Raw genomic sequence first — 15,384 nt, 5'->3', positions numbered from 1 at the left:
TCTCCTTACTGCTGCATGGAACAACTCATGAACCAGACCTTTAGATTTAGTAAGTAAAGCATTTTAAACTTACTTAATAGTGTGTGGTCTGTTCATTGCAAGAAGGGTAGAGTGATGGGCAGAGCTTTAAAGCAGATAATATGGGTCTAACAGCCCATATTCCCCCACTTTATTGTTTTTAACTTTGCTGGGGGCTCTCTTCTGCTGGAGGGAGTGCAAAACCCTGTGTTTTGAAGCTAGGCATCCAGATGATACTTTTGTTAATTACACACACAAGGGTCAGATCTATTTTCTTCCCACATGGGGTGGGGAGCTCTATCAATTTGCTTAGGCAATTGGGCAGCAGGCAATTCTTTCAGCCTCAGCCTGCAGTCTGCTATGTAAGGGTTATAATACTGTCCTACCTTATAAGGTTCTTGTAAGGGTTAGAGAGACAATATGGATGTTCTGTTTGTTTCAGAGCTTTGTAGCCCTCCAAAGTTTTGCTGTTTCCCCTCATTATAATTTGATTTGTAATGATTAAGAAAACGGGAGATAGAGAAAGGGGCCTCAAGTTTACTCAGATTCCTAAACTGTTGTCGCCAAAAGGACAAAGAGCCTTCAAACACCTTAAAGACGCCACAAGACTCCTTGTTGTTTTCCAGAGGATCGGATCATTGAAGAACTTTCCCTGCAAAGAAAGCTAAGCTAAAACATTTGGGGGGTTTACAGGGTGGGGTGGCAAACCAAGATATGACTTGATAGACATTTGTAACACTATATGTACAGAAGAAAATGGATAGTCTATTTCTTACTGTCCCACAATGATTCAAAAGGGGGGTATCCTCTCACAAAACTGACTGGGAGCTAGTGGAGAAGAAGTCAAGGAAAGCACTTCTTCAAGCAAACACATGGAACTCAACGCTACAATGTGTTGTGAGGGCCGGCCACTAGCTCTGATGGCTTCCTACTCATGGAGGAAGGGAGCTAGAGGAAGAGCTATATTACAGTGGTACCTTGGGTTAAGTACTTAATTCGTTCCCGAGGTCCATTCTTAACCTGAAACTGTTCTTAACCTGAAGCACCACTTTAGCTAATGGGGCCTGCTGCTGCTGCCGTGCCGCCGGAGCCCAATTTCTGTTCTCATCCTGAAGCAAAGTTCTTAACCTGAAGCACTATTTCTAGGTTAGCGGAGTGTGTAACCTGAAGCGTATGTAACCTGAAGCGTATGTAACCCGAGGTACCACTGTACTAATGACAGCTAAACTGATCCTCCACAGCCAGAGGCAGTCTACCTTCAAATGTCAGTCTATCTCAGGGATGCTGGCAGGGAGGCATCAGGAGAAGACTTGTGGGGTTTTGTTACAGGCATGTCTGGTTGGCACTTATTTGGAAGTAGGCAGAGTTGGACTTTTCGTTTTCCTTAGGCTCTTTGATTCCTTTCTGCAGGCTCTAAATCGCCTTTGTCACTCCCTTATATTTCCTGCAACTCCACCCCTTCCCCTCCAGGGGGCGACCTTTCTCGGACTCGCTAGCCACCCGCCTCTATGCTCTCGGTCTGTCCCCTGCGCCGAGTAGTCTATAACCTGCCGAGGGGCGGAGAAGAGAAGAGAACGCCGCGCTGGCCATTGGATTCTCTGGGTAGCGAAGGCAACGCAGATCTAAGAAAAGAGAGACCTATACGCCGTCGTCGCGCTCCCGAGCGAGAACTTCCGGCCTGAAAGCGGACTGTTCCTTTCCTTGCCGCACGCAACTTCCGACGCGGAACGTAGAGATAAGAAAACAGCCGCCGGGGCGAGGTATCTATGGCGGCGTTCTCTTTCCCGCCGGAAGTTATGGCTATCTCTGACAACAGAGCGGAGGAGGGAAAGGTCCTTCGGACAATGAAACCATAGAGTGGGAGCGGGGAGGAGAGGCCGCTCTGCCTCGCTGGGAGCCGGAGAGCTCTATGCTGCGTGGCGGGGGCTCCAACGGGAGAGCTCGGGAGGCCTCAAGCAGCTGAGCGGCCAGGTGGGGAGAGAGGCCCGCTGGGTAGGTAGGGGCGGGGGCCAAGGTGCGGAGGGGGGAGAGGTGCTGTCGGCCCCCAAATATGGGGGGGGCTGTATACAAACCTGGGTGGGGGAGGGGCTGGTGCCCCCCACAGCTGGGGAGCTGTTCAACCCCCGCATAGACGTTGCTGGTGGGGGCTTTCTTCCCCAATAAACATAGCTAGGATGGAGCTGGCGTCCTCCATACCTGGGGTGGTGTCCCCCCAAAAACACAGCGGGGGTGGGAAGGGTTGGTGACCCCTCAGCTATGGTGATATTTCTCCACCCCAGTTATGGTGGTATTTCCCCTCCCACACACCTAGGGTGGCCCCACAACTGGGGTGCTGCTCCCCCCCATAAACACAGCTGGGTTGGGGGGAAGGGCTGGTGGGGCCCTCCACAGCTGGCTTGGCACATCTGGAAGAGGGAAGAGGCTGGTGCTCCCTGCCCATCCTCCGCCATAAATGCATCTGTGGTGGGTTGATGTGCTCATTGCGTGCATGCACACACAGAGATGGTCACCACCAGGTGGGATGGGAGAAGGCCTGGTGTCTCACCCCCCCCCCCCCCCGAAAAACAACTGGGGTGGTGTTTGGTGGGGGGGGGGAGAACTTATTTTTCTTCTTGCAGTTTAATGGTATTACAAGGTCACTATTGTCCCCGTCCCCCCACAGATACTTAGGTTGAAGGGGAGGGACTGGCAAAGAGCTAGGTGGTCACCAAGATGGATGGTGGTGGGGACTGGGGCTGGTTTTTTGAGGTGCGACTGTAAGAGGGAAAGTAAGGATGGAGGATCAGGTCACAAGGGCAAGTGCCTGGTAGGCATATTCAATGGGGTTGCCTGGCTCAGGAAGGGTGAGCATGTGGGGAGGTCAGAAGAATATTAATGGGGGGGGGGCGGAGAGAAGAGGGAGCCTATGGCATGGCCAGTAGTAGGAAGGCGGTTTAGTGCATAGCTGTCAACGTTTCGCTTTTTTTAAAGGGAAATTCCCGTATTCCGAATAGGATTCCTCGCAAGAAAAGGGGAAAGTTGACAGCTATGGTTTAGTGTGTTAGGGTTGTATCCAGCTAAGTCCTACTCAGAGCAGACCCACTGAAATGAACAGCCAGGTTCTTTCATTTCCATGGGTCTACTCTGAACATTGGAGACAACCCATGGACTCTTAAGGGAGGAGATGTGAAAATGGTAAAGATGGGGGCATTTTGCCTCTTTTAAGATGCAGATGAGACACACAAAGACCCTGAAAAGAGTATTACCCTGCGGGGATGGTGTGGGGCAGGATGTAGAGGGAGAACAGAGGAGAAATCTGTGGGTGGAGGCAAGGTAGAGAAGGGTGGGAGGTCTAGAAGGAGAAGTCAGGCTGGTGGCTGGCTGGCTAGCTGAGATCCAGGAATGAATTAAAATGGTGCCTGGTGAGGGGGAAGGAGGTGCAAAGTTGTTTTATTGTATTTTCAATAATTTGTTGTAAGCCGCCCAGAGTGGGGTACAAATAATGATTTTTTTGATGATGATGATGATGATGATGATACACTTTGGGGTAGAAGGTTCAGAACAGGGAGGTGCAACAATGCAAATTGTTTGGTGGGAGAAATGAGATTCTGGAGAAATAAAGACTTGAAGGAAAGTGATATTATTTCATAATTATCACTTTATTCGTAGGCCATCTTTCCCCCCCACCCCTCCCAAAATGATGCTCAAAGTGGCTTATTACAATGAGATCAGAGTAGACAATTTCATAATAAAAGTAATAGTTGTGGGTTTGCTTTAGAGGATGGAGGAGATTTGAGGTTCTGGTGGGAGTAATTGTGGACATGGCAAAAATGTGAACAGGGCCTTGTGACTGTGGGGAGGGAAATTAGAATTCCACGGGATGTTGAGACTGTTCCTTTTTCGGACATGAATGGAGTACACCTTTATAATTTAAAGGGGGGGGGGGTTGGTGTCAGGGCAAAGACCCAGCAGTCAAAGCAAGAAAGACAATACCGTACATATTCAAACCAGGAAAAAAAGAGATTGGCCCTGAATGTGCAGGAGCAGAGGAGGGTTAATACAAAAGTATTAAACAAACATCCTCTAGGTTGTGTTGTTATGCTTTATGCTGAATGCACTTTGAACACAGTAAGGCTGCCCACAGAATCCTGGGAATTGTAGCTTACTGCTCCCAGAACTACAATTCCCACCACGCTACAATTCCCATGATTCTTTGCGGGAAGCCATGTGCTTTAAATGCATGGAGTTTGTGTTCACAGCTTCCCTCTTCTTCGTAGATGATGGCACTTTCTACATGTGAAGTTTTTCTTAAAGAAAACACAAGTATGTTTCCCCTTGGGTTCTCCTCTTTTCTAGGGAACAAAGACTCTTGTGGCTAATGGATTTACTATTCCCCACTTTTGTTTCCAGAAGAGCGAGCGACTTTGCTATCACCAGGCAGCACTGCGTGGATTCTAGATACCAAGCCCTTCCTCTGGATACGATCCGGATTGACGCCCTGCCACAGGTAGGAAGGGTTTGGAATTAATGTCACATCCCAGTGCATTATGCAGTTCCTTTCACCCACAGTGTGGCAGTATTTGCTTTAAAAGTAACAAAGTTTCTAGTTCTCAAGGTGGTAGGAGGTAAATTTGAACACATGGTGCCTGTTTGTTTGTTTTTTAAAAAAATCCTGAATAAGAAAACAAAAGATTGGGGGTAGCAACAACTCAGGGAGCAGGTTTCTTAAGATGTTTTGCACATGTACTCAGCAAAGAGGAAGGGGGTATCCTATATTCCAGCAGGCTGGCAAACTTTATCCTTGCATTCATCCAAATAATACTTTAAAATGTACAGTGAACAGCAGAGGGTGCAGTTTGGCTCTGTATGTCTCCCCTGTATGGCCTTCGGATCCCCGCCCGCATCCTGGTTCCCGTGGCCTGAAGACAAAGAAGACTTTTGTGAGTGGAAATAAACAAATATAATTGAGGGGAGGAGTGACTATAGCAATGGCCTTCAGGTCCCCAAATAGCTATGTTTCCCACATCTTGCTCAGAAACTGTATCCCAGAATTGCTTCATGTCATGGTCTGAGTCTGCTTATTTTCTCTTCCCCTTTTTCCTTTTTGGCTTCATCAGCAGGAAGTCAGTAAAGTTCTGTTTCTATGATGAGCTTTATTTGTTCTTATTTTCGAATGGTTTTTAACAATTTGTTTACACTGCTTAGAAATTCTGATTCTGTTTGTTTGCTTGCTTGCTTGTTTATACCCCACCTTTTCCCCCTGATAGGAAGCAAAGCCGCTTACAGGTAAAAAATAAGAGCTGTTAAAAACAGAAAAAGCAATCACTGAAAAACAATTAAACATTGATAAAAATAAAACTGTATACATACATAGGATGTATTGAAACCATACCAATAATTACAATAAAAACAGCACAGCACCAGCCCTTTCCTTAAAAGCAGTGAGTTCCCAAACGCCTGTTGGAACAAGAAAATCTTCACCTGCCGGAGGAAGGACAACAAGGAGAGAGCCAGTCCAATTTCTGTAGGGAGGGAGTCCCAATGTCTGGGAGCAGCCACCGAGAATATTTAAATATTAAGTGTTATTTAAATGTCTTAAATAAATAAATAATGACAGAGCCTTCCTATACAGTGGCACCTTGGTTCTTGTACTTAATCCATTCCGGAGGCCTGTTTGACACCCGAAACTGATTGAAAACCAAGCCGCAGCTTCCGATTGGCTGCAGGAGCTTCCTGCACTCAAGCGGAAGCTGTGTCAGATGTTCAGCTTCTGAAAAACTTCACAAACGGGAACACTTACTTCCGGGTTTGCGACATTCAGGAGCCGGACGATTTGTTCAGGAGCCAAGCCGTTCAAGAACCAAGGTACCACTGTGTGTGTGTGTGTGTGTGTGTGTGTGTGTGTGTGTGTGTGGTTTTTCCTAGCCAGGAGAAAAAGAGGTGTGGGAACTGAGGTTGTCACCTTGGAAGTGTTTCTTTCCCATCTCCATCCACCCCCTCTGCAACCTGAACGGTGCTGCTTCTTTTTCTACAGGTGGGCTTTTGTTGTGCCAGCCCCACCGAAACACTCATGGCACTGAAGGCAGAAGCTCCCCTCTTGGACTACCTCAAGGTCTCTTTGAAGTGCAAAACAGAGAAGGAGAAAGAGAAAGTGGCCGCAGGGCATCTGCTCCCCAGCTGCCCCCCAGTCAGGCTGGATGGGCCCCACGCAGATCCCGTGGACAGAGGTGGGGAACGTGCCCCTCCAGGGCGCAGGACAGGGAAAGTCCCTCCCCTCGTATCATCCTAGAACTCAGGGATGCCCAACAAAGTCCGATGCTTGAGGACATGCAAAAGGAAATGCTTCTTCCCACAGCACATAGCTAAACTGGGAGATTCCCTCCAGCAAGATGGGGTGGTGTCCACCAACCTAAAAGAGGATTAGGCAAATTCACGGAGGACAAGGCGATCAATGGCTACCAGCCTCAATGGCCATGTTCTCCCTCCACTGTCTGTTGCTGGCCACTACATGAATTAGGTGCTGGAGGGGCTGCAGGCCTGAACCTGCAGGGCTTTTATTGGGTTCTTAGGATGGAAAAGGACCTCCAGCCTTGAGTTAGCCCGTGAAACAATAATAAGAGCTGTTTGTTGGAAAAAGCTTGAGCCAATGAGGCTGACCTAGAAGAGAGGAGTAGAGGTCCTGTGGCTACTCTCTAGGCAAAAACCACCGCCATTCCTGCTGGTAGGCCACACTGGCTGTGGCTGATGGGAGGTTCATTCCCAGTGCCATCCATAGGGCAGCCAAGGGCTCTCTCTGCCTGCCCTGACTCCAACTCCCATCAGTCTCAGCCAGCATGATCATGGGGGGGGGTGATGGGACTTGTAGTCCGGCAGCGTCTGTTAGAGAAAGGAAGGGGGCAGAGCGCGCACAAGGAATCAGGGAGATGGGAACTGTCTCCAAGGCTGGCATCAGACCCCTCCTCCATCCCAACGTGCCCCCTTTCTCACCCCCAGGAGAGCGGCTGGTTGTAATCCCGGTGGCCGAGGTTGGCCCAGAAGAGGCAGGCAGCTCCTGGAGTCAGGAGTACCTGATTGCCGAGAGCTCGGGGGGCAGGCAGCCAGTGTGCATGGTGTGCGGCGGCAACCTGAGTGCCTCGGGGCCTGTGGCCGCCCGCAAACACATTCTGGAGCATCACGCCCACTCCTTGGACTTCAGCTTCGAAGAGAAGCGCAACATCCTGGAAGCCTGGAGCGAAGGGGTGGTGCTTCCTGAGCCAGAGCCACAACCTTCCCCTGCAGGTAACACACACCAACACAGATCAGTGTTGTATTAAATGGTGCCATCTCCAGTTGTGTCTGGAAAAGGTTTTGGGTTTTGAGATAAAGTGGCCCTCTGTGTCTGCCTCTTCCATTTCCCCTGTGCCTCCTGGAGAAGGGGCTGGGGGTGTCAGTGCAGTTTGCCATCCTTTGGGGTTCCTTTTCCGGTCAGCAGAGTCGCCCAGAAAGTCTTCCAGAATCCATTTCTTCACATTTTGGTTCTTCTGAATGCATTTATTGTCAAATTAACATTACATCTTGTAGAACCACTAGTCTAGTAAAGTAAAGTAAAACTACGTTCAGATAATCATTCTGTCTCACTGTGCTCTTCAGCCATCTGGCCAGAGCAACAGCCTCCAACTCTCTCTCTCTCTCTCTCTCTCTCTGATCCAGACCTTGCCTTATAAAGAAACCTGTTGATAAGGGGCAGACTTGTTGCTAGGGCAAAATCTTTCAAGAATCATTTCAAGTCATTGTTTGACTACACTAACAGGATGTTGGCAAACATTTCAGTGGAAGTGTTTTTCTCTGCTCTTTAGCTGAAAAAGCCAGGGCAGTTTGCAGACAACCAGTGATAAGGCGGAGCCTGCCCACAGGTTTACAGACTTGAAAAAAGACACAGCACAAAAGAAAAAAGGATTGGGAGGGAAAAAGCAAACTCGTGGACTTGTTCTCGCTTACATAGTGTTTCATAAATGTTCTCCCTGGCACGGAGAGGGGAAGCCAGCTCTCTGCAGCTGCTCCTTCTCTGGCCACTGGACTGGGTCAGGCTGGTCTCCTCCTTGCTGTGATGTTCCTCCTAGAAGGCAGGGGGCGCTGCCTTCCTTAGACCCCCGGGTGGTGGCAGAGGTCCAGACATGCTGCCCTCCATCTTTGCAGTCCCAGGGCAAAAGTTGAGTGTAGGGATCAAGAGGAGGCCTGATGGTGCTGAGGACTGACAGTGAAATAGCACTTGAATTGTGGGTTTTAGCGGCATTTAATGACTACAGAAGTTGGAAGATACTGGCCTTTAGGTTGGACAACGCAACCAGGAAGTTGTGTATTTATGCATGAAGAATGTATAGAAATGCAATCACTCTGCCTATGTTTGTGCCTGTTAGTCACTGGGAGAAGCAAACAGCTGGCGAAAGCACCTTCTGGGTGTTTGGAACTACAACTCTCATCAGCCCCAGCCATCCTGGCCATGTTGGCTGATGGGAGTTGTAGCTGAGAACACCCAGAGGGCTCTGGGTATGCAAAGGCTGCCCTAGACAATTGCCTACTGACTTAGCCTCTCTCTCTCTCAGCTCCACCCTGGATACCAAGATTCCTCCAGGCATTGCCTTGGAGTACCAATTCACATCCATAAGGGCTAGAAACTTGTCTCTTTCCTTTCTCCCTCCCCCTAAACGGAAGATGAGATCCTTGGGAGGCCAAGTCCTCTGCCCGCTGCTGCCCATTTCCACTCTTTGCCGTGGAGCAAACATGCAGTGCTGTGTGCCGCTTTTGATTCCCCTTTCTGAAACTATCCCCTGCCAGGCGACCCCGGCAAGAGCAAGCAGCCGGCTGAGATAGAGGTGCTCCTCGATTCGGAGGAGCGGCAGCCGGCGAGTCGGAAGCGTGGGCACCTGAGAGCGCGCTGCGGTGAGTGCTGGGGCCGGAGGTGGTGGTGGTGGTCGTCGCTTAGACGGGTCATCGTCATCGTTCTCAGACCCAGGACCCACTCGTAAGAAAAATAGGGAGCTGCCGTCTGGCCTAACACTGCCGACACGGACCGGCAGGGATTTCAGGCAGGGGGCGCTCTGCAGCCCTACCTGGAGATGCCTCCAGGAAGCTGAACCTGGGTCCTTCTGCAGGAAACATGTGAACTGTGGCCCCTCCCTTAAAAAACGAAATGAGATTCTAGTCCTCATGGTTCTGAATTTAAACTGGAAAATAGGAAGCTTCCTTACGCCAAGGGATCTAACTTAGTGCTGTCTACACTGACTAGCAGCAGCTCTCCAGGGTTTCAATTAGTTTTTTCAGCCCTACTTGGAGATGCCAGGGATTGAACCTGGAACCTTCTGTGTGCAAAGCACCAAGCTATGGCCCTTAATCCCTCAACCAGCAGGACGACACCCCATTCCAATGTTTGTTTGTTTTTAACACATGTGTCTGGCTTTAGCCTTCTCTTGCCCAGGTGCCAAAGAGGGCATCTCTCTACCTCTGGCTGTTGGGTAGAAGGAGGAGTCTTTATGGCTGTAGGCTCTTCTTGTAGGGATAAGAGCCTCATCCGGAAATCCCTTCTTTTGCAAAGTGTGCAGGATGAGCGAAGCCTGATGGCCACAGGCACTGCCTTCCACTTTAGCGTTGGAGTGGGATATGACTTGACTCCAGCCACCAGTTGAAGACCATGGACCTAACCCGTGGAACTGTTTTTCCTTTATGTATGCTTAGACCCTGAACGGCGATCACAAGGCCAGCAGAGGTGGCACAGCTTGAGCGCCATCAAAGACACGAGCAAGCATCCCAGCAAGACCACAGGTTAGCAACATTGCTGTAAGGCTGCTTTTTAGAGTGGGGGCAGGTTTTTCCCTCCCCAAAGCAATGGAAGCGTCTTCCGTTCAGTCGCCGCCACCGTTCCTTCCCTTTGCGTGCCTAGCTGCCTCCTTGTGTGTCCACCCACAGGCTAGCGCTCCGCAGAGGCGCCAAACATTCGTAGGATCTTATCTGCCTTCCTCCTTGGCTCCTTTGAAGGTCAAGTTTCTAACCTTTAAAGAGGGGCTTGACAGCATGCCATCAAGGTTTTGGTAATACTGAAAACCTGAATTTGGTGGGTTGAACAAAACCATCCTTCATTCTTGCAAAAGTCGCTGTGTGCCCCTTCCCCAACACAGTCAGAATAATTTGCAAAATAGGTGGGGTGAGAATGTGGGTGGGGGGGTGCAGAGTAGTTTGACGTGCCTGACTTACACAGATCGCAGAATTTGGCTCTGCTTGGTACAGAGTACATATTTTTTTGTGCTGTTGTTTTGGGAGGGGACAGAATAGGATTGTGGGGGTTACATCCAACTTAAGTTTCTTCCTCAGAGTAGACCCATTTAAACTAGTGAACCTAGTGGAGCCATGCCCATCACTTTAAATAGGTCTAACTTTGAGTTTATAGTAGTCACTTTCAGTGGTGGCAGATTCGGGACTCTTCCCAGGCCACTTGCCTCCATGGCCTTGCTTCTGCACCCTCCTTGAGTGTTTTTGTCTGGCCGGAATATGTCCTTGAATTCAGATTATGCCTCTAGCCTGTCTGGATGGAGGAGAGAAAGTGGGGCAGGCGTGTGGGGAGTGTGAGCGTGTGTGTAAGCCATCCTATTTGACAAAGAGCCAATATGCTTTGCCCTCTTTCACCTCTGGCCTCTTCCACAACCAGTGCCACTTCCACACGGCCCCCAGAAGGCTGCCCAGAAGGGAATGCAGCCTTCGGGCTTGAAAAGTTGCCCAATCCTTGGCTTAATTCCTCGCCGCCTCTTTTCTTCCCAGGAAAGGAATGGCTCTCGGAATGTGGGGTCCCAGGCTCGGCACCTGCCGAAATCCGTATCTTCACGGACGGCACTTTTCCAGCTGGCTTTGCCTTGAAACTGTACTGCCGGACTCAACCAGGTGATTAGTGCTTTGGCGGTCATACTTAAAAATCTCCCTGCGTGAGGGAAAGGAGAAGGAAGGGGGGAGCAGGTAAAACATGTGTGCATTGCTACCACTGCCGCCCGGGCCCAAACCAGAGGCACGTTACCTGTCAAATGCAACATGCACACAGCCAGGCTGTCACATGGCCTCCCTGAGGAGGTGGAGGCGGAGCCGCGGTCAGGCTTGAGGGTCGGTGTCCTGGAGGCTCGGACTTGTACTGACCTCTCCCCACCCTCTGCCTCCCATCCCATCGACTTCTCTTTTCCCACCCTGGCAACTGGCAGTGGTGGAAGGGGCAGGGCAGGGGCAGGAAGCTGGGGGGAAAAGCTCCCTCCTTGACTGTTGCAAGTTGGGCTCCCAGCAATGTCCGGAGGGCCACAGGCTGCCCACCCCACCCTTAAAACGGAACACTGGCCACCATGTTCTAACCCCTTAAAGCAGGTCTGGAAGACTCCAACTCCCATCAGCCCCTGCAAGCACGGCCAACGGCTAGGGGTTACTGAGTCCAGCAACATCTGAGTCCCGTCCCCACCTGCAGAACTAGAGCCAAGGGATGGAAATGGCAGGGAGTCAGGCTTCCTTGGAAGCTGTTGGCTTAAGGAGAGGTGGGACGGCCCTCTGCCTGGAATGTTGCAGATCACTGCTCCTTCCCACTCCGTAATTCTGTTATTCTGGGATTTGGGGGGCATGTTGATGGCACGGGTTCCTACAGGTGGCCACAATGTATTATCGATGTTGTTGTTACAGAACCACCCCAGGACTCTGAAGCAAAGCCAGGCCCAAGGAAGAGAGCAGTGGGTAAGTCTTGCTGCTTGTTCCCAATAAGGAACAGGCGCAAGGGGCAAAACTGGGTCGGATTTAGGCCCACCCACCACCCACTCTTCAGCTGACTGCCAGGGGTGCTAAATCCCGCTCTGGCTGCAAGTGCCTGTTTCCACAGCCAAGGCAGAATTGAACCCATTTTCCTGAGTGACGGCAGCTGACAGACGGGTAGGTAGGGCTGGCCAAACTGGACCCCCTGCCTGGCCAGGATTGGCCTGCAGGCCAGAAACTCACCGCCCCTGTTTTAGCACAAACAAGCGATGTTTCTTGTCCTTGCTGTGTTATGGTTTCCCCCCTGCTAATTGGGAGGCTGAATGTTATCTCCAATCTTGCCGGCTGTGTATCAAAAGTCACCAAAACGAGCAACCTCACATCACTGGCTTATTCCCTCCAAGCTCAGCCAAGGCTGAAGCCCGGCTGAAAACTGGACTGGAACTCCTTCCGTCTCCCAAGGCAGGATTTGCACACCAACATCTCTTCTCTTTATATATCCCCATTCTCAGCCCTGCCCGCCCCCTGAGCTTTCTGCTATGCTTGGGGACTTCCCAGGGGCATTTCTGAGGCGTAGGTACTGCCCGCCAACTTGGATGGCTATAAAAGAGGATTACACAAATTCATGATGCTTAAGGCTATTCATGACTACAAGCCACAGCTGCTCTGCTTTACTTCCAGAGTGGAAGCAGTAAATGAAGGCAGTACATGTCTCCGGGGACCAGCTGCTGGGGATTCACAGAATCACAGAGTTGGAAGGGACCATGAGGGTCATCTAGTCCAACCCCCTGCAGTGCAGGAATCTTTTTGCCCAGTGTGAGGCTGGAACCCACAACCCTGAGATTAAGTCTCGTGCTCTGCCGACTGATCTATCTGGGTGGCTGGAGAGAGCACTTTTGTCCTCAAGTCCTGCTTAGCAGCCTGGATAGCTTGATTGGTTAGAGCATGGTGCTGATGATCCCAGGGTCGCAGGTTCGATACCCATATGCATTTCAGGGGGTTAGACTAGATGATTCCCAGGGTCCCCTCCAACTCTGATTCTGTGATCAGCTTCCCATAATGGGCATCTGGTTGGCCACCATGAGAATGGGAGGCTGGGCTAGATGGTCAGCCTTTGGCTTGATCCAGCTGAGCTCTTTCGTTGCTGTCTAAATGCTCACTTTTAGTTGTGAGAGCAGCTCAGTTGATAGAGCACGAGACCCTTGAATATCAGGGTTGTGGGTTCGAGCCCCACATTGGGTAGAACATTTCTGCATTGCGGAGAGTTGGGTCAGTTGACCCCCGTTGTCCCTTCCAACTCTGGGATAGGTGGACTGAGCGAACGGCCTGTTGTTTCAATTCGCCGCCTCTTCCTCCCCAGATCGCAAATGCTCTGTGTCTCTACTTCGGCTCCACTCCACGGATCCTCCTCCCCGCCAGCTCTGCCCACCACGGGACCCTGCCCCTCGCGCCCTGGCCAACTCCCCCGGCAGCAACGCCAAAGATTGCGACGCCAAGCCCCGCCGGCAGCGGGCGGCAGCGGGCAGCGAGGACGCCCAACTCCTGGCCAAGAGCTTCAACCCCACCTGGCGCGCCCGCTTCCTCGTGGATTTTGACGCCGCGGCCAATCACCTGGTCTGCATGGTGTGCGAGTACCCTCTGCGCCGCATCTGCCTGGCCACCGTCAAGCAGCACATCCTCCAGTGCCACTCCGAGACCCTCCACCTCCCGCGGGAGGTCCGCCGCACCATCCGTGAAGTCTGGGAGAGCAGGGGCCAGTCCCCCTCTGCCGCCCCCAGGAAGTGAAGGGGAGCTTGGCCGTCGCCCATCCCACCCCTCCAATATGCCAATGTGGCAACGTAAGTCGTTGGACTCGCCACCCATGGCAGCTGGGGGGTGGGCGGGTGGAAGAAAGGTTAGGCACCCAGTTACTAAGTGGGGTTCATTCTTTCCCCTCTTGGGCTCCCTACCCAGAGGGCGCCTCATTCTTGTCTCGTTTCGTTACTCAAGCATGTTCTGGGGTCAGCCACGGCCTCTTCCGTCTTTGTGCCTGCCCTCCGTTCCCCACCAGTCCGCCTGATCACTACCACAGAGGATGATGGGAGGAAGGTGAATGTTTTGTGTGTCTGTGTGGCAGGAGAGGGAAATGGCGATTGCTGCCTCACCTCCAAAGGTTTGGGGGAGACCCTTCACGTGGCAACTACCCCCACATACACCCCATGTGTTCCCAAAAGTTTGCCTCTCTGTCTCCCCAGAGAGAGCAGGGGTGGTGGAGCATATCAGGAGGTGGGGCTCTGCCTGACCAGGGACTCCCGCCCCCCTAATCGCTTAGTTTCCACAGCAGCGAAACAGGCAAGGGATGCCTCTGGCTCCTTCCTCGGCAATAATGTTTTCCCCTCTCTGCCCCCCCCCCCACTGACACTCCAGCTAACAGGGCACAATACATAGGACCCATGGCAGGGCAGGATGAGGCTTCACACCCTGTTATATGACTTTTAATAGGCACACACCCGAGCGGGGAGGGGGGGCAGCGCCATTGCCCAGCACCTTCCCAGGGATGAGTTACATTAAAGGGAATCTGAGTTGTTGTTATATAAAGGAACAATAAATTATTTTTATGATACCCTCCTGCTCTCTCTCTCCCTCCCTCCCTCCCTCTTTCTGTCTTAATTTTGTTTTCTGTGTTTGGCTGGCATGAAGAACCTAAGAGCAGCCACGCTGGGTCTGGCCAAAAGTGTCCTATCTTCTGTAGCATCCTCACAGAAGCCAACCAAGCGCCTTCCAATAGGTCAGATTCTTTGTCCCACCTGGTGCTACCTAAGCCCTTTTACTGGAGCCAATCCAGGGGCCTCTTCCATGCTAAACACAGAATCCTAGAACTGTGGAGCTAGAAGAGAGCCAAAGGAACATCTACTCCCTCCCCTTGCAATGTGCTTCTCCCACTGAGTCGGGGCTCCTCCTATCCCAAGGCCATGTTTGTCATGGGGCTTTTGTTTGCCTGCAAAGTGTCCTTTAACTGGGTTGTGCCCCCTGCTTTCCTGGAAGGAAGTGGAAAGGTAGCTGTAGAAACCTCTGACTTACTTGTGTGACCAAGATGTAGCTTGCTATATACAGTGGTACCTCAGGTTAAGAACATGCCACATTTTATCTTCCCAACAACCCTGCAAGGTTAAGATAAGCTAAATAATATCACCCTGCTTTAGCTTACACGATGAGCATTGTCTCTAGGCAGAGCCATTGTGGCGAGCAGCTATGTATAGCCTTGGCTAATCCTCTCTTAAAGCTATCTAAGTTGGCTCTAGTGGGAGACAGTTCCTCAGTCTTTTAACACCAACAGATTGGTCAAAGGCAGATTTCTGTTCAATTCATTTCCTAGCAATTCCCAACATGGAGCTCTCATAGCATCTGCAAGTGCTGGGCTGTCCGCCACAACCCCAATATCCCTTTTTCTGGTCAATCACTGCCGGTTCAGGAAGCGATCAGCATGTACATGAAATTAGGATTTTTTGGGCACAATGCATATCACTTCTGCAGGTGCTTGCATATTGATGCAGTTCCTGCTAGCTGCCATTAGGAGGCGCCCTTCACTGCAGGAGAGGAGGCTAGATCTCAGACGGACTAACCACAATGTTCTAACTCAGGGAGATCCCTCCGTGGGCTGGA

The 15,384-nt window shown here is 51.1% G+C and overlaps 1 protein-coding gene across 3 annotated transcripts; it reads left to right on the top strand.

Annotated features, from left to right (window-relative positions):
* Positions 1-1,784: 1,784 nt before the first annotated feature.
* SPINDOC (spindlin interactor and repressor of chromatin binding) lies at positions 1,785-14,344 on the top strand. Of its 3 annotated transcripts, none has more exons than XM_079957456.1 (9): positions 1,785-1,989; positions 4,408-4,504; positions 6,032-6,224; positions 6,991-7,275; positions 8,812-8,916; positions 9,709-9,795; positions 10,786-10,905; positions 11,677-11,727; positions 13,103-14,344. In XM_079957456.1, exons 3-9 carry the CDS (start codon positions 6,068-6,070, stop codon positions 13,525-13,527), a joined length of 1,230 nt encoding a protein of 409 aa, XP_079813582.1. In that variant the 5' UTR covers positions 1,785-1,989; positions 4,408-4,504; positions 6,032-6,067; the 3' UTR covers positions 13,528-14,344. The 3 variants fall into 3 exon arrangements, with proteins under 3 accessions (XP_079813582.1, XP_079813581.1, XP_079813583.1); XM_079957455.1 differs by having other exon boundaries at positions 1,785-2,010; XM_079957457.1 differs by lacking the exon at positions 8,812-8,916 and having other exon boundaries at positions 1,785-2,010.
* The last annotated feature ends 1,040 nt before the right edge of the window (positions 14,345-15,384 follow it).

This window comes from Podarcis cretensis (assembly GCF_951804945.1).
Source record: "Podarcis cretensis genome assembly, chromosome: 16".
Lineage (NCBI taxonomy): Eukaryota > Metazoa > Chordata > Lepidosauria > Squamata > Lacertidae > Podarcis > Podarcis cretensis.
This window is presented reverse-complemented; position numbering and strand designations above follow the sequence as displayed.